The sequence below is a fragment of the Catharus ustulatus genome, chromosome 6, assembly GCF_009819885.2.
Source record: "Catharus ustulatus isolate bCatUst1 chromosome 6, bCatUst1.pri.v2, whole genome shotgun sequence".
Classification (NCBI taxonomy): Eukaryota; Metazoa; Chordata; class Aves; order Passeriformes; family Turdidae; genus Catharus; species Catharus ustulatus.
Window position 1 is genome coordinate 9,933,543 of NC_046226.1, and position 19,905 is coordinate 9,953,447.

General features: G+C 41.5%; 1 protein-coding gene across 4 annotated transcripts in view; it reads right to left on the reverse strand.

The window, feature by feature from the left end:
• Positions 1 to 19,905, reverse strand: part of KIF26A (kinesin family member 26A) — a 93,777-nt gene that overhangs the window by 38,385 nt on the left and 35,487 nt on the right. For 2 of the 4 annotated variants that reach the window (XM_033062933.1, XM_033062932.1), the window contains exons 4-5: positions 8,754 to 8,893; positions 478 to 660 (exon numbers count right to left, since the gene is read on the reverse strand). In XM_033062933.1, the coding sequence (XP_032918824.1) occupies positions 478 to 660; positions 8,754 to 8,893 (323 nt within the window). The remainder of the gene's footprint in view (positions 1 to 477; positions 661 to 8,753; positions 8,894 to 19,905) is intronic. The other 2 variants (XM_033062936.1, XM_033062935.1) reach the window with 1 other exon arrangement.

Genomic DNA, 19,905 nt, shown 5'->3' on the forward strand with positions numbered 1-19,905 from the left:
GTTTTAGAAAGCCAAAATTCAGTATTTCATAGAGAATTAAAAAGTAGCATCAGAGTAATCCTGCAGTTGATCAAGCACTGCAGCTATAGTGCTGGTGCATTGTTTTGGCTTGACATTTTACTTTTGCAATAAATGATAATGTGGGATGTCTTGTTTTGCGACAAGCACAAGCAAGCAAAGCAGTTTAGCTCTGGAAAGAGACAGTGCACTTCAAAGTCCATCTGCCCTGCAAACCACATCCTGCACACCATAAACTAAATGTTAGAGTGACTCCAAGTTAGCCACAAAAGCTAAATATTCAATTAACTATCAGTCTGATTTAAAACTATTTCACCTGCTAAGTCTGTCTGTCTTAACAGTGGTATTAAAATAGTTAAATATGTTATTGGAAGAGTCTAAAAGTCACTAATAAAGTTGTAAAACAGGTGCAAACTGTCAAATTACATCCCCACAGGAAAGTCACCATTATCATTTTACCTATGGAATGCTCCGTTCCCACTGCAGAAAAACCACCAGTGCAGCTGCCACTGCTGCCAAGCTGAGGAGCCCCAAATAACGGAGTCAGAGCAAGCGCTGGTGTTCAGGAGTCCAGGAACCAAAAAAGCAGGCAGACTGGGAGGGCTGGGCTGAGGGGGAGGCAGAAGTGCTCCTCTTGACAAGCTAGGAAGGGCAGAAAGAAAGGAAAAATCCAAGGGGAAAGAGACACTCTGGTAGCTAGGCAGCAGTGAGATTCCATACACTCAGGAAAACAGAATAATCAAGTGCATTCAGCTAGGGAGGAAGGAGAAAATAAAGAAAGAGTCATATAGAAAAAAAATCAAAAAAGAAAAGTAAAATTAAGGGAGTAAATATTAAGTCCAGGCAAGCAGAAGATTCAAGAGAGGACAAAGTAAGAAGAAATATCTGCATGACTCCAGTCAGGTACTTCAGACTTTTTCCTACTTTAAAATCCATACAGAAGCTTAATTTTCCAAGGCAATGACTCACAGATGCCCAGTCCTGCTTCATCTGGTCACCACCCAGTTCTCCCTGAGACTCTGTCAAGCCCTCACCATGGGCTCTCCACCTTGGCTGATCATCAGTGCCTCGCCCCCTAAATCACCAGCACACCCTGACCACAGATCTGTTGGCCTCTGGGACCTTTTCATGCTTTGTGTAGTATTCTAACTCAGCACTATTCATTTCCAAACTCTACTCTTCTCTCAGCTACTCCAATTTCCTCACCTCTCCCTTTGCTGAACTAGAGCTCAGTGTCTCATCCCTGCCCCGTCAGTCTCACAGATGAGCTGTTCCTAGCAGGGAGCCTGACTCACCACACACCAACAATGCAGTGTGTAAATGCACGATGCTGTATTAGCAGTGATACCAGAAATGATGTTCTGCTGTTAAACACGCTGTCCTGAGAGTCATTTGTGCTTCCAAGAACAAAGCCTAATAAATTCAGGCTTATCTCTTAATTTATCCTCCTCACGGGCTAACGTGAAATGGGATATACCTAAAGCACACACTCTTTGTTTGTCCTTAATTACAGGCACTATTATGCTGCCACAGCAACTAGGAAAGCTTAAGCTGCCCTAAGTGATACAAGATACTGCACAAAGCCTCACACCCTCCCCATCTCCTGTCCCCACTGTGCTGTGAGACGTGCGGGTCACGTTTGCTCTCCGGGGACAGGGAGCAGCCACATTCCAGCAGCGTGGCATGGCACTGGGACAGGAGGCCAGCCCCCAGTGACACCTGTGACACCTGCTCCCTCTCCATTTGCACATCTGCATCAGGGCTGTCTTGCTCTCCCTGGATCCATGCAGAGGAAAAGAGGGATAGAGGGCATCCCCTCTCCAGCCCCACCACAGGAATCAGGCTGCTCCAGTCCTCCACTCTAAATCCAGAGTAGGATTCACTGAGGAGAAAACATTAATTATGTATGTGGCTGCCCCTGAAACAGCTGGGTGCTCCACTTCATCTGCATATCCACAGCTCTCCCTCAAGCTGCAGATTTCTCAGCCACCCTTCCTGAGCAGGGACCAAAGGGTAGCAGGAGAACTGGGGCTTTTGGGGGCGTTTCACAAAGAAGGGATGGCACTGAGGGGCTGCTGGGCATTAATGCCAGCACTGAGGAGCCCTGCAGCTCCTATCATATCACACTGTGAAATAGGGACAAACCATGCATGGGGTTTGAATGTACCTGCCAGCAAAGCAGCTCATCAGGAAGGACCTGTACCCCACTTTCTGAGGTAACTAGTTCAAATTGAATTTTCCTACATCACATCAACACAAGATTTCTTGGGTGGGGGTTATGCTTACTGAAGAAGCTTTAACAAGTGACTCTGCTTCTTCTCTTGACCCATGATTCATCAAGAATTTACTGTGGTAACCTGCAACTACAGCAGGGATTTCTGTTCCAGCCTCACAGACTAGCTTAACTATCACAGGTCAGCACAAAAATCTCTAACTCAGGATCCAATGAATCACAGATTTTCTTCACCTTTTGATGAACTACTAATTCATAACCCAGTTATTCATATTATCTGTCAAAGAGATTTAATTTGTCAGCTCTGCACAAAGCCAGGATACCCATGCACCCCAGCAGGGTACTGGGCAGAAGTTTACAGCTATTAAATACGGGAAACTGTGAACTACATTATGAGCTTAGCAGAAATATAATTCTTGCTTTTAACAGGGCAGAGGATGACAGGCTGAAGTGATTTACCTAGAAACATCTTAAACATGGCAACTTATTAAAAAAAATATGTTTCTCTTTTTTTTTTTTTCCCCTGAATTAAATTCTGAAAGTACTGATAGTCATGGAATAATCAGGTTTAACAGGTTAGCAGTAATATATGCCTCAAGTGTTCCTAATACATCATAATCTTCTTTCACAGAATTTGCATCACTGTCAAACTGAACTACTGATTTTCAGTTGATGCTTTTAACATGTTTCTATGGTTACTTTCCAAGGTCGCATCAGAGAAGCCTGAACAGAAAGACAAAAGGCATTTTGCATCCTTCACTACATTAAATAATTTATGAAAGTTAAGGCATCCTCGAGAAAAAATCATAAAAGAATAGGTTCTGAGGTTATTTTCTTTGCAACAATTTGAAGCACAGCAAAATCAATATCTCTACAAAAGCTTTCAAGATGAGAATATCTGACTAATGTTCCATATGGCACAAAATGCTAAAGAACACATTCAAAGTTTAGATCTATATGCACAAGCCTACATGAACTGCATGAATGGACTTTAAAGCAAAATGTAGATATCTAATGCTATCAGCTTCATCTTTTAAATCAGGCATGAGGCATTGTTTCAGTATTCTAAATTTAAAAGATGCAAAAACAAAACTGAAAATACATGAAGTAAAACCAGTAATGACAGGCTTTATTATTTCCAACATTTTCTATTCAAAACCACACAGATTTCATCTGTCCCCTAAATGTTACAAATTTTGACTAGTGTAATGAAAGCTTGTACAAAAAATATCTGAATTCTCTGCCTACCACTACACTAGATCAGAGTTTATTGGAACTAATTGAAGTGTCTAAGGCTTGGAACAAAAACACATTAGTCATTTAGTGGTTGTGCTAATATTGCTATGCCTTTCCTGCAGTTTCATTAGATACAGACTGCTTCAATACCCTAATCATATGCTCAGTCACAGCACAATCAGGACATAGAGTACTGACAAGCTGTCCCACCATGCCTAAAGCTGATAAGGTGTCTGCTCTATGAGTAACCTCAATTATTGACTATATTTTATGGTCAATCTAATGACCAAATGCTTATCAGTGAACCATCAGGTGCCTGTAATAGGATAGTGACCCTTAGTTTATATGTACCATTACTGCTCATTAGTGAATAATTAGATTCTTTAATCCAAATTCACAGGCATTAAAATATTATGGAATATCCTGACTCCATAAAAAGACAACTACGCTTATTTTAACTCTTCAGATGTTCAATTACATTACTCAGAGATTGTATATTTTGTTAAGAAAATCTGCTTGCAAAAGGCATATCATGTGCAATGTTTTATATCATGCCTAAATTGACACAGCTTTCCCAAACATGCAGGAGGATGACGAGAACAGAAAGATAATGGGTGTGATTCACCACTGTGATTCTCCAGATTTATTATCTTAAATGGTTTTAATCTAGCAAAGCCCAGCAACAGTGCAAATAATGTAGAAACCTGAAAACTAGTGAGTGCTATGTTTGGAAGATTAATTTTTCAAACAAAAGCAGGTGGATAAAAGGGAATGGAGTTGCACCTATATAGTTATTTCCCCACTTCAAAGGCTGCAGTAAATGCAACCCTGTAAGCAAACCATCTTGAAAAAGATCAACAACATCAAACAAGATGAGAATTTTAGACAAGGGCCTTAATGCAGTTTGTCTTCTGCTCAGTGCTGCTCAGGGTTGCTTGTGTAGATATAGATTGTCTTCTAAACCGTTTTAATTCCTCCTCTCTGCCCTGCCACTGCTCAAATCTTCCTTCCAGCTTGTGCACTGAGGGCAGGTATCCCTGCTCTCCAAACACCACACCCCCTGCCAGCTGCACAGCCACTGCTGCCACCGCTGTCACCAGCCACCAACAGGCGGAAATGGCACCTTAATGGTGACACCTTCGATTTATTGGGGGTCTTTGTTCTTCTCCCAAGGGAGTGATATTTTCTTTTTTGTCAGAGAGCCCATTAACCTCTTCCCAAGTGCATGCCCCTTCTCCTCCCTGCTGTCCTTCTCCTGCCTGATCTTGGAAACACCATTTCCTCTCTTCCCCCGCTGTTCGCGTGACAAGAAAACCCAACTTTGTTATAAACCTTATTATACCCTTATAACAAAATATGCCAATATTTACTTAGCTGCAAGAACAGCCCACAGAAGGTGAGATCCTACAACTATCTCACATATTTTCCCTTAGTAATATAAAGTTTGTTCAGGCTCCTTACACAAAAAACCCCCCTGGAAACTGGTATGAAGTGTGGAGCACTAGGCAAGGCACAGCTCATGCCACACTGAGGGACAAAGCCAGCTGCATTCTTCTTAAATCTGAAGAATGCAAGAACAAACTCCTCTTGAAATGTCAGGGTGAACTGGGAGTCTCTTCACAGCCATCCATGAACATAAGCTGTGATTTTTACCCTGGCTTTCTCATTCTGCCAGTGACCTACTGAGAAGCTCCATTTTCTGCTAAATCCTCTGGTCCTCTGGTAACACCACCACTGAGTAATGTCTGGCAATTTGCTTGCGTGACACAGTCAGATGTTAATCAAAGCTTTCCTCCTTCTGTGACAGATCACAGTGAGGAAAAAAGCTTAAAACTGATTTAATTTCTTAATACGCTTCTGTCTGCTGTCTTTAATATTTGGCTTTGATTTCGAATACTTAGCGCTTCTCTGCATTTCTTGGTAATGAATAAAATACTTTTTTTTTAAGAAGAACATAATTAAGCTTGAAGAAATTAAATATGACATTCAAATGAGAAAGAGCTTTGGATGAATATGTAGATTCAGGCTGCACATATGCTTAACAAAATCAATGCACTCCCTGCAAAGAGTATCTTAAAGATACTCATTTTAACCATAGGGACCTCTTATGACCAGGTATCCTTTTTGTTGCATCTCTTAGCTATTATTTTCCAGGTGAGGACATGAACTCTTCGTCCTGTCCTCAGACTTTGTGACCTTACAAACACAAAACTGATTCTCACCGGGAAACAAACTGGAGTTAAAAAACAAAAAGGAGTAAAAAACAAAACAACCAACCAAAAAATCTGACACAGATCTTCCTTCCCAGGCACAAAACAGTCCACAAGCAAGAGTGTAAGGGTGTTATTTCAGCAAATAAAAACTCCATTTTTAATGTGAAAAAGGCATTTATATGTGGCCAAGAAACCATGTCACAACCCAAAAGCTAATTGTGCTAGGACCTGTACAAACACAGTGAATGCTGCTTCATGAAAAATAAGATTGGAATACTTTATTCATTTGGAAAAAAGTTTGTATCTAGTGTTGCTGTAGGTCAGGAAATCACAGGTGCAGTTTCCACAAGCATATAGGCTTTGTTTTCCAAAGTAACTAACCCTGCACCCAAATACACTGGACATTAACATATATTCATATTTTTGCCTAGCTACTTTATTCCTAAGGTAAAACAGCCCTTTCAAGAAACCAAAGTTTCAACCACAGCTCCTCTTGCAAAAGGTTCATGTAAAAAGTTGAAGGTCTTCAGCAGACTTGGTCAAAGAGAGGCCAATTATTTGCAAATATGTATATATGTGTGTCTGTGTGATTGTCAATATATTAACTGCATTTATTCCAGTAGAGAACAAGAACAAAATCTGCCAGGCTCTGCATCAGGTGAGTCACACACTGGCCTTGCTATGAAGTACAGATTTTAAATGGCCAAGGAGTTTCATTATGGAAAAAAAAAATAAAATGAATGGGGACTACAGCATGACACTGCAGCCATGACTCTTTCATCTCCAGGTGCTTCCTGAGAGAGGATTAGCTGAACAGAGAGATGAAGCAGAGACAAGCAAATGCTGCTGCAAAAGAGTCCAGGCAGGGATGAACTTCTTCAACATGTTCAAAGCTGGATGGTGCAGAGGGAAGCAGACAGGAGTGGAAGGGTTGAAGCAAAGAAGCCTGAGAGCCCATTTAATGAACAAAACCCCCAAACTGGTGATATCCTAATATTTGTGGTTCCTGGATAAGCCATTTCTGCCAGTATCTGTGTCCTCTCTCACTCATCCTTGAGGATTTCCTCCTCTTCCTCTCCCCTCCTGCTGAGAGGACTGCATGGTTTGAGGATGGAGGACTCAGCATGGAAACTTTGATCCATTAAGGCCCAATGGCAGAAGAGTCAAAAGAGAAGGAGCAATGGGAGAGTGAGCCTCTCCTGAGGTTAATGCCAAAGTTGGGGGACCAGCCTGGCCACGCCTTTGTACCCACCTGAGGAACTGCTCAACCTATCTACAAGTGCCAGGGATCAGTGTTGGATCTCCATCCCCCCCAAAACCTTTGTGAGATTTCTTTTTTCTTACATTTCAATAACAACAGAATAAGAAACAAAAGTGCTTTGTGCACAAAAATTTCCATCAGCTCCATCCATCAGTTAAAAAATTCAAGAGAATCACTTTTGATTATAGGAAACATGGGTAGGGAATAAGCAATGTACTAATGGGGTTTTAAAATGTTTTAGCTAGCACAGAGCTGCTAAAGCTATAAAATTCTGATTCACTCAAGGTAAAGACAGATTCATGAGAAGCAATTAGGGCCTGATCCAACATACAATGATGTCATTTACAGTCTTGCTGCTGACTTCAAGAATCTTTGAATTAAGCCAATGACATTCACTTCACAATAAAAACAGAACTGAGTTTTGCTGACCAGTGACAAAAGCATCACTGAGAGAAAATATTTTGGGTCTTATTTTATATTATTAGGCACTGATTTCTTTCTCTCAGTTTCAAGGAAGGTATCTTATTTTCTGGCTTCCCCAGTGAAAGCGAAAAATCTTTGCATTTGCTTAGGACACAAAGATTAACACTGAAATAAATCCCAAAGAGATTAAGCTAAAATCACACCCACAATATGAAATATAGTAACAAAAGCTGCGCTGTAGTCCCATCTAAATACTTTGGAAAGGATGCATCTGTCCTTGCTTAGGTAACTAAACAAGAAAAGAGAAGTCTGAACTTCTCCCTTTACCTTTCCTCTCCATCCCCACTGATTATTTCAGATATCTATCTTTGAATGAAACAAATCATCCTCTGCATGCCACTGGTGTTGACTTTAAACCCACAGCAGAGAGACAATCCACTAACTTCTTACAGTTCTCTTGGGGCAGACATTTCCCAACCTCTTGTGCACAGACTGTGACACCCAGGCATTTGACACTTCAAATCATTGTACTATGTTCTTTTATAAAAACAGAATTTGGAAAGTTGAGCCCTTTCTGAGGTTAAGATTGCAACTTAGAGCAAAAATCATTTATTTAATGGTACAAAACACGTCAAAGACCAATGAAAAAGAAACAATACACAATTACCATTGTGATTACATTCAACAAGGGATTCTCGGTGCATAAGTTTTACTTTAGTGACATTCACAGACATACGCTTTTCAATATTGCCTCAAAATATGTTCAGCTCTGAATTAAAAAAAGAGTTGGAATGCAAGTACAAAGCCCTGAGTTTTGTTGTTTTAAATACCATCTGCTTGACAGCGTATTACATTTAATCAACATTGCTAATTACAACAAACATCCAAACAAAACCAACATATTTTTGTTAGAAGACACCAGAATGGAAAAAAAAGATTGTTTTAGACTATTGCTAAAAGAACAATATCAAACTGTTTTAACTGTTTCTACTAACCATGGAAACTTTTATTTGGACACATAGGTCATGCTACTGAAAAAAAATAAAAAAAACTTTTTTTAATCTAGATCTGATGGAAAAGACTTGTTACTTCAGCTTTTGCTCCAAGGAAACCTACAGAATAGCAGACTTGTGGTGAAGCTGGCCATTAAGGACTAGACAAAGCCCAAGGCATGTTTATTTGGGTTTTGGTCAATACAGATTCCAGAGAGAGAAGCAGGGTGTCCCCATCCCACCCTTGCTCTCCAGTGGCAGCAGAAAGTCACAGTGACCAACTCCAGCCACCAGCACCATGGCAAACACTGAACAGCGTTCCCCAACTGTTCGAAGAGCCAGGAGCAGTTATGGAAACCAGAAGGAAGAGACAGTACCTGATGAAGAAGGAAGCTGCAGCTGAGGTCCCTGCCGAGCTCTGGGAGGATGCAGTGCCGCCCGCGGGCTCCGAGCTGTGCTGCCCTGAGCTGCTCTGAGCGCTGCCAACATCTCGGCCGCTTTCCGGCACCGCTTCTGGCTGACAAAAACGAAAACACACCTGCAGGTTAGTACACTGCAATACACACCCACGACAGGGAAACATTTCACACAGCACTTCCAAAAAGAGGCTTTGCAAGGGTGAAGGAGAGGATCAGTGTAGTAGTTTAGCAACAGAGAAAGTGAAAAACCACGACCACAGCGGAGGAGCAGAAAAGCAGAGAACCTTTGTGAGGAGCAATGCACAGTTAAATAGTTTGACAGGCATGAAGAAATGGAAAACGATAAGCAGAACCCTTTTGTTTTACAGTGTTATTTGGAAGCTGGCAGAACTGTTTATCTAGTTCAGTTATGACTGTCAGGAATTATTTCTCAGTGGCACATCACCTACAAGACCTATCTGTTTAAGAGGAACTAACCAAACAGTCACACTTGTGATATGTTCCACATGAATAACCCCAAGAACTAAATAAAAGAAAATTGATTTTTTTAGAAACAGATATAAAGCCCTGTTTTCCAGTATTATTTTTCTCAGCAGCACAAATGTACAACACTTTTCTCCTTCAAACTGTTCCAGTGGAAGAACAGGAGAGACTGGAGATGCATCTTCTCCAGCATAAAGCATTTGCAGTGTCTGAGACACAATTTGGAAGAGGCAGTTGTTTTGAGATTTTGCCAAAATTTTAGACATCTGTATTGTGAATTGTGTCAGGTCTATATCTTCGTGTTTTGGCCACCAACTCTTTCAAGTACCGAGTTCAATTAAGCCCCATCAGTCAAATGCTCATTGACAGTGCTGGGAAGCCTCCTCTTTGGAAGAACCTGCTCTCTGTCTGGGAGTCCTAAAGATTTAATTAAAGATGACACCACAATAAATATTTGTCAAAAGAGTTAATTGCTTCATGTATGATAATATATGATGTTTCTGTCATCTGAAATACTACTTTGACATTTCCAACTAATTAGGTAAAATAGGCTCCAGGAAAGGAGACAGCCTGGTAATGAAGCACAAGCACAATTAGTTACTTCCTGGGATGCCACCAAATTTTAAATTTTGAGCTGCCATAGATCATGTTTTACAACTACAGATATGCAGACATGGCAATAGGGCACTCCCAGTTACATACACACCCTCAATTTTCTCATACACTGACAATACAAACAGAGATTTTCTCATGAGAACTGAGGCAACCCAGTTATTAGGTACCAAGGAAAAAAACTTTGCCAACCAAGCAGTGCTCGACTGGTGCATGAAAGCCTCTCTGGAGTGTCATCTGGACTCATTCCTGTAGGTTGAGGGCTATATTCCCAGTTCCCAACAAAGTTAACAAGAAGAAAGTGCACCCAGTTCTTTTGAAGGTCTGCTCTTTCAAGATTAGTACTATTATCAGTATTATGGAGTGGCTGACTAATGCTTTACCACAGAGTGCTACACAAAAAAATTACTTTTATAGAGTTCACCAAAGAGATCTGAGGCTGAGACACACAATAATATTCATGCAGATTAACTTAATCCTAGTGAAGCTGCTCACACTAGAAGCCAAACTGGAAACTTGGAACAACCGTCTGCAAAACCCTTCACTTTGTAATACAGAAATTTCATGACATCTGATTTCTCTGTGATGAAAGCAGAAAGACCAAGCACTGCTAGAGATCGAGACTGGCACAAAGAAATGGCGTGGCAGGAAAAAGTACTTTAAAAAAGGAGTTTGTCTGTCCTGTCCATGATCTACTGGCAATGACAGCCAGGAACAGAGAAGCCTGGAAAAGGATCAGATCCACTCATGTGGTTAATTGCTTATAACTAAGTGATGGAGTAATGAACCTTGAGGGGGTCGATAAGGCAGGTATTTGATCATTAATGCACTGAAGCAACAAACCTGTGGTCTTGACCTGTAGCAGTCACAAAAGAATATGGCATGTGGAACAACATGCAGATGGGTAAAATCCAGTGGGACAGCTGAACTTCAGAGTTACATGAACTGATGCAAAGCAAGTGGAGCTTATATGGATTCAACAGTTTACAGACTAAAAAATGTACACCACAGCCTCTGGAGCCAGCACATGGAGCCTACAGAGTGGCACACCAGGGACTGCCATGCCCAGCAGCCATGGCACGGATGGCCAGCAAGAGGAGGAGTCAACCTGCAACCACTGGCAGGATAACATCTGTGTCTGAAAACTCCCCAGGTTCTGTCAGGAAGACAACCATAATCCTCTGCCACAGCAACTGCTGTCTCAAATTAAAAATTACAGGCTCAAATCAAATTCCCAAGACATAATCTTTATCTCACTTTCAACAGGAGCTATACTAGACAAGAGACCTTGACACAAAGAAAATTGTGTTTAAGCAACATTTTGAAAAAAAGATGGGAGCAGCACATATTTCTTTCCAATCACACTAATTAATGTATAATCTAAATGATGGCATGATCTAAAGTCACATATGAAATTTTAGAGTTAGTAGAAAATTTCATTGAGTCTTACAGCAAAGTGTAACAGACTTGTAAGAACTGACTGGAATCTGTTAACAGATCAGTTCCTGTAAAAACTATTCACACTTAACAAAAATATAAGCCATGTGTAATACACATTCCTTTTACACTGCTTTTTTATTTCTGTAAGATGTTTAAAGCCTACATTTCTAAGAGACCTATGACGGTGTATCAGGCATGTAACTTCAAGTATTCAAACCAAGCCTGATTATTTCAGATGGCAGATGGTTAATATACTTTCCAAACCAGTATATCTAAGTTGGATAAATTGCTATTCCCACATTAAACACATTTGAAAACTCAAACTGTAATTTCTGTTTCCATAAGTTTTATTCTCAGTTCTGTGTGAATATATAAAGAGGATGAGGGGAAGCCACTGAGAAGGCACTGATTCTTGTAAAGGAACAAAAAGTGAAGATACACAAAATAAAATTACCAGAAGACAACTGCAGAAGACAACCCATATAATTTTCATTGTCTTCAACTACTCAATTAATATTAAACACAGAGGTAATATCAGTTTTGCTGCATGGTGAGAAGCGGAAAAGCAGTAAAAGTTCTTCCAAGTTTAGTATTAATCTCAAAGACTTTGCACCATCCAAAGTGTCAGGATTTTCCAGCACAGCCAAATGCAGCTCTCCCTGAGAAGCAGCATCTCTCAGGTGATGATGAAGGCTCAGGTATGAGGAAATTTGCCAGGTCCAGGTCACTTACCCTGAGGCAGAAAACCAAAGACAAGTAATGGGACCCTCCTGGGCCTGGACACTCCAGTTTGCCACACCACAGAAGAAGAAAGGGGTTATTTTGTTGTTGGTTTGGTTCTTGGGGCTTTTCTTTTTGTTTTTTTATTAAATGCACCCCTCTCATCTCAACAAATACTTTACTGAGGACTGTGTGAGGAAAACAGAATTCTTTAGAGGAATTTGAGTAACTTCTGACTTTTCCAAGTGTTCAAGTCTGCACAGAGAGAAGGCTCCAGACTGCAGATGAGAGGGAACTGTGCTTCTCCATTTAATGAATTTTCATAAATCATTAATGATCAAATGCAGAAAGCACAACCTTGTCATTATAAAGTGTTACTGACTGCACTGAATATTTAAAATGTCATAGGGCTCCACATCCAGAGAGTAATGCTTGTTTCAATTTTCTAAGAAAGTATATGCTGGACAAAAGCCATTGGAAAAAACCAAAAGCCCTCTGGAAAGAGACTAAACCTCAAAGGAAGGCTTTCCAAAACTGCTCTATAGGACCCCTTCCCTCTCCTCTCTCCAAAACCACATGAAAACTGGCATCAGTAAAAGCATATCAAGGACTACATTTGAAAATGCCACACCAAGCACTTTGCACACACAGGAATGATTGATGTTGTGTGCTTTGTGTCACAGTGCCTGTGCCATGGACAGGAGGGTTTGGGACCAGGTCCCAGCACTCATCCTGAGAACATGGGGGCAAGTCAGCCACGCTGCATCCCCAGCTGGCAGCATCCACACACACAGCTGAACTTGGCAGGGTCACAACAATTTCAACAATTTCAGTGTGAGTTGTTCCCAGTTCAGAGGGCCAAGGGGGAAAGGGCAGGATGAGATGCAGGTGACCTGACATCCTCAGGCTACAGAGGTGGAGGTGTGCTGGGCAGAACGGGGCACCCCCTGTCCTATCCCTGGTTCCCAGCACACAGGCTCACTGTTGTGACTACATGGCAGGAAACATCTGCCCAGGCTTAAGCAGTCAGACTAGTCCAAAATCACACTATAAAGAAGTTGGCCCCAGATGAAATTTCCAGATACACAGGACTCTGACAGGCCATTACTATCCAAAGGACAATTACAATTCTAACAAGCTCTTTACACATTTGAAGTGCAAAGCCAAAAACTAAGCCATTATGTTTCCAGTTTTCTGAGTATTTCCATTCTCTGGACATCGACCTTTGTCCAGAGAATGTACAGGAATCCAAAAAAGCCAAATGAGGTCATGCCACTTGGTCTCTGAAATGCATGCAAAATATGTATCTGGTGACAGGCAAGAAATCATGGGACTGTAAAAACCTATAGAAAAATAGATCAGTCCCAGGATAATCCTGTCATGGCAAAAGAAACCCAGCAGGTTGGATAGAAAATGGATAGAGAGAGTATCAAGAACAGAATCACTAACAGGGGAATGAAGAAAATTACAAGAGCCTCTACAAATCTGACATACATCTGTTTATCAGAATCACAATTCAGTAGAATTTATTTTACGTCAAAAAAATTGGTCCCATAATGAAAGCACTTAACAGAGGAGTGCAGGCGAAGCACTAAGTGCTTTGAGTCTGTACTGGTGATTTTTTCCCCTCTTCTAACTTTTTTTACCCCTTTCTGACTAGCAGGCAGACAGAGAATTTTGAGAATTTGCTCTAACTTACTATTTTCCCCTTTCTGACTAGAACATCACGGTCAATTAAACTGTAAAAACTGCTTGATGTAATGATTTTGCAAAATATTAAACCTACTGTTTATATATGATAAAACAATAATTTTCCACCTAAATGACTCATGCAAAGACTCTTAAGACCTACTACCACTGACTGGAACAAACATGACGTAAATCTGGAGCTGGATAATGCTCACACTATAAACCCTTCTTTCCCATAAGTTCTGCACGCGTCTCCAGTGAGAAATGTCTCCTCCTGACTGACGAGCATTACATAAAGTTAACAGGGCAGCATATGCCAGGCTGAAGTGAAACGTGTTCTGGATAAACTTCTTCCTGCCATTTGGCATTGTTTCTGCCAGGGCTCATTATAAAATAAGTAGGGCATTTTATAACTACAATACACCACTGTAGTCGTTTATAACCTGCAGCTGCGATGTGGTAACAAGAATGCCTAAACCTGTGGTTACAGACTTTTATATGCATCTCGTGTTCAACAGAAATCAAATGCAGAGCACAATATCCCTTCTCTCAAAAAAGGCTTTTCAGCTACAAGAGTTGCTAATGCCTGGCTTATGATCAATCTCTGAAGATGAGGCAGAAGGAGAAAAATTACAGAGAAGTAGAATTAAATAGAAATAGGAGGCCCATCTGCTGTCACAGACTGGAAAGCAATATAGGCAATCCAAAGGCAACCTCAGAACACTTGCTTTTTTGAAATAATATCTGGATTACTAAAGCAGGTTTAAGTTTTGGATCTTCAGCAGCAAGAATCATTAGCAGCCTGTGCTCCATGCAGAAAGGACCTCATCCTTTTGGGCAGGGCACACACCCAGCTACATCCAGGACTGGCATCCTTGGCAGTACCAGGATGGAGAATCTGCAGCTTCTCCCTTCTCACCAAGGGGTTTTGAGCTCAGTCTGACCCAGATCTCTCACAAATCATGCTTCTTGGTCCTTGAAAAATTTATTAGGGTTCTGGGCAGGCCTCTATCTACAAAAAGAAATGTCATCGTTTCCTTCCTTCAGATTGAGAGTGTGGGCAATTCCTGCAGGCAGGGTTCTGGTGGTGCAGAGATGTCAGCAGGGAGTGACAGACCAATTCCTTCTCATTTCAGATCTTCAGGACACCCATGCCAAAAGACACAGTAAGCAATTCTCTTTTTTCTTTCCTTCTTCACAGCAGTCTGACTGCCAGTGACACAACCAACATCCTCCTATCTGCACATGTAAACCCGCCCTGCACAGTCAGGAGGTCATGAAACGAGCTACCAACAAGGACAGAGATCCTGCTGTACATTAACACTCTCAAATCAGGACTGCCCATGTGCAGTGGATTTAAAACAGCCAGACTAGAGGAACTGTTTCTTCTAATGCCTCTAGGCAAGCATCAGAAAGCGTTGCCCAGAGCCCTCCCTGTTGACTTCTATTACAATAGCTACAACCTGCAAAGACAAAATACCCGAGGTATTTACTCAATGGACAAATATACAATAAAAATCCCTGCTTTTTGGGAAAGGCTGCTAAGAGCAAGCAAAGGAATTCATTAACAGGTTCATAATAATGCACATTTCTGTCATTTTAGGATTGGGTTTCCTACAAGAAGACAAATTATTTTCTTTTAGTACTGACTTGTACTGACTTCCACAGGCCAGAAGTGTTTCTAACAGCCACTAAACATAGGATACACGCAGAGCTTTGAACTGGGAGAACTTCTGTCACCTTCCTGACTCCACAACAGCATTTCTCAGTGATTTGGGCAACTGAATAAAAACCTCATCGTATCTTGATTAGTCTCTATTCAGCAAAAGAAATTACCATGTTCCAATTTGATTAAAATCACTGTATTGTTATAATGACTGACACACAATGTCATCAAATAAAGCAAAGGTGGACAGAGATTGTTATACCTAATTTCTATCTCAATCACACTTGAACTGCTTATATATTAGATGTAGCTGCTTTAAAAAGAGCATCCCTTGGGATCAATTTGCCTGACAACTACCACATGGAAGGCACCCATTGACTAGTAGCTCACTTGAAGAGGTACAAGCCCTCATTATCTGAAGGAAAACTCTTTATTACACCCATATTTAAAGACCAAGGTAAGCTCATGAAGCAGAATTAAGTTTGTAAAGACAAGGACAGCTGTGAGCATTGTTGAAGGACACCAAGGACCCAAATTAGGGATAGAGGTGTGCAGATGACACTCTTTTCTTGTCGGTGTTCCTGCTGACCTGCTGTTTTCTCCCAGTGCTGGGGCCAAGTAACCAGACATGATTCACCATGACTAGAGTGAAATCTGCAAGCCTGCAGATATCCCAAAGCTCCTTCAAGCAACCAAATGCCAATAATAAGGAATTCCAGAAGAAATTCCCAAGTGTGACCGTGCAAAGAAGTGTCAGGTGAGATTTGACATAGATGAGACCACATAAAAAAGGGAAAAACAACCTAAATGACTCCTCAACAATACTGAGCTCAAAACTTGCAGCTACAACTTGGAAAATCTAAGGATCATTGACAGTTCCTCTAAATCAAGATGTAGCAGTAACCAATAAATAAATAAATAAACAAGCAAATTTTGGACATCACAATGCAGGGTATAAAGAACAAGGAGAGTGTCCACATAATTGAGTCTAGTACTACATCTCAAGACAGAAATGACAGAGACAAGCAAGTAAATAGTCAAGAAGATAAAGCAGCTGCCCCAGGAGGAGAGATGAAAGAGGTTGGGACTCTTGCTTGGTGAAGGAAAGATTGAAGACAGCCTGAATGAGGATTACAAAGTCATGGAGGCACAGAATACATTGAATGAAAGTGAATACTTCCCTGCACTGGGGTAGTGAACTCATGGAACCTGCTGGCATACAGAAGGCTGTGGAGTTAGTGTTTCAGGGTCAGGGAGGGTTTGGATGAATTCCTGAACAGCAGGTCTCTAAACAGATCCTAAAGGGAACAGACAGGTATGTGTCCCTGTGAATTCTCCAACTGAGCATGCTGGGGAGTATGAGCTGACTGCAGAAAATAGCCAGGCTCCACAGCTCTCCCTAAATACCATTTCCAGCTTCACTGCTGGAGACAGCCCTGAGCTAGACAGGCTGCAGCTGAGACTCAGCAGGATATTACTAATGTTCTTATCATCCCCATTCAGTCTTTTCAAGAGAATCTTAGCATAACTAGCAACAGGAGGTAGCACTATTCCTGTATCCCTCATCAGTATTTCAGAGTCATCAGGAGAAGCTGACAAGACTTAAGGGGATGTCCACACAGCTACCTTGCATGAACAAATTAAACCTAGACCTTTCCCAAGCCAGGCATCACAAGGACCACTCTCCCCTTCTTTATCCTTTCACTGCCACCTGACCCCTAAACAGCCTTGTACAACTTCATCACTTTGCGCAACTTCATCACCTTCTTTTTTTGAGAAGCACAGCAGAGACAGTTCTGAATGGCAGATCCACTACCTTTGCCCAGCAGCACCAAAACACAGCAACAGACCCATGCATACAGCATCTTTCAAATTCTTCCTCCAGATAAGGTATCACAAAAGAACAAACTCATCCAGATTTGAAAGAGTAGCAGCTATACCAATCCAGAGGAATTAACTCAGTTGTCTCCCCCCCAAGCTAAACAAGCCCAGCTCTCTCAGCCTTTTCTCATAAGAGATGCTCCAGTCCTCTCATCATCTTCTCAGCCCCTCCATGGGACCCTCCCCAGGAACTCTGTGTCATTCTTGAACAGGGGAGCCTAGAACTGGACGTTCCTCCTCAGCAAACTTCCCAGGGCTGGGCTCTGTGCCTCCATCCAGGGCATTGATGAATAAGATGAACTAAACTGGAATCTGCACTGACCCCTGGGGAACACCCCTGGCTACAGGGCTCCAAAGAGACTCTGCATCACTGATCACAACTAAGGTCCAGCACAGCACCTCTCCACACTGGCTCTTCTGTCATTTGGAGAAGAAAATTATCAACACATTCCAGGAACATCCTTGATTGCTTATGCCCTGCCCTGTGTCTCTCCAACAGGTATCAGGGTGAAGTCCCTCACAAGGACCAGGAGTTCTGAACATGAGGTTGTTCCAATCTGTCTTTGCAGGACCTCACCCACTCACTCTTCCTGGTTGGGCAGCCCACTCTCTACAATGTCATTGTGAAATTATCTCATCGTAGTTTTAAAGTTCTATTTAGAAGTCTAACAATCCCATCATTGATTACAGTGACTGTATTCAAATTATAAATCCATTAGCTGCTCAACAATGAAATAAAATCAATAATGCACGTAAATGGGAAAAAAGGAATTTAAATGCATACATTAATGTCACTTGAGTAGTGCTATTTTATGCACCATCTCTAACAAAACTGTGTCACATCATTAGCAATAATGTGAAAAATCTTTTTCAATTAACAGAGCTGATTTGATGCTATGTTCACTAAAGTGGCAATCCATTCCATTAAACACACACATATGAAATGCTTGAAATATCTATGAACTCTATCCATACATCATAAATTCTCTCCTAAGTGCTGAAACACAAAAATAGATACATCATTTTCTATTGATGCTTTTTAAACCTCCTGTCAGAAGCTACCAGGCAGGGTGCTTTAGTGACTCTAGCTGCAAGTAACAAAGAGCACCAATTTTTGCCCCACGCTCAGCCCCTCGTGCCACAAAGCAACAGGAGATGCTTTCAGCACTGCTCATACTGTGCACAGCTGAAGGCTCACACCCTCAACATGCCATCATTCCAGTAAACAGCCTGGTGAGAAAATGTCAAATTCAAAGCACTATCCAAAAAAAAAAATAGATTATGTTCAAATACTATTCTACACAAGCAGGACAACTGGGCAATCCCACCTGCATACAGCTGTACAAATCAGTCTCTTTCATGTGCCATAAAGACACCACTGCAAGACTCTCCCCTCCACCAGCCTGAATACAACTAAGGTCTGAGCTCAGCCTGAATTTGGTTTCTCTGCTGCATTAACTTCTGAAGCCAAAGGGTATTATTCATCTGCAGCCCACCCTTAATCCATGTAGCCCATGCCACAGTAGCCTCATATCAGCTGTTCTTTCTCAAACCTTGGATGGCACCACTCCTGAGCTTCAGCCAAAAGGGAACACCTTCCTTTGTGGTGACTTCTAGTGCTGGGGTGGCATGGGATGCACTGATTATGTTCACTGGAGGATTTATAGTGGAGCAAATTCAGAGTATAAAGGGATCAGTAGGAAGCAAAAGTGAACAGAAAAGGCCAAAGAAACAAGTTGAAAGGCAAGAGCAGAAAATTTGAATATTTGGGGTATTTAGTGTAGCTTGTGATACACTTGCCACATGAGAGAATGAACTGTGGGCCAAAAGTCAATCCAGTGGATTATCATTTCCACATAATCTCCCAATTCTGCTTGTTTTAAATCTATCTCTGATGAGTTACAGGTGAAGTCTGGGCAAACATTTTCTTTATTATTGCCTGTTGACTTCAATTGTCAACAGAGGCAAGTATAGACTTGTTTCCTCATGAGAGCTGTAATAACAACTGCTTAGCCTGGAGGGGTGAAAGATCAAAAGAACTGGTTTCAGGTGGTAATTTGAGCCACAAGAGGGTCTGAGTCCTCAAACAGTTACCCTGGCCCACAACTGTGAAACCAATACTATGGTGGAAGTGTCAAACACAATATAAAGAAATGCAATCCACATCCTCACCCAAGAAAATGTTTGTTTCCATCTTGTAGCCAACAACCTTTCTGTTAACTTTTAATATTTTTCCGGTATCACTCTGATAGCTGGAAATACATTAAAAAGTAACCTCATTTTCACCTTCAGCACCCTGCACTGGGGACAATCTAGAACAAGAGAGTACAAAGGTCCCATCAACTTCACAAAACAGAGGGCTATGCCTTCAGCTGCACGTTTCAGGCTGGATTTCCAACCCACTCTTTCCAAGCCAGTCTGCTGGGCAGGGTCTCACTGGCAGTGGCAGGGCTGTCCTCCCACATCACACCCTCCCTCTGCATCTGCCAAGGCAGCAAAGCTCAAAGCAAAGCATGACTGCCCAGCTGATGAGCAGCAGTCACAGCAAAGCTCTTTTCCATGGGAACATAAATTAGGTTACTATGAGAAGGCATTTAGTAACTTGGATCAAAAGGTTTC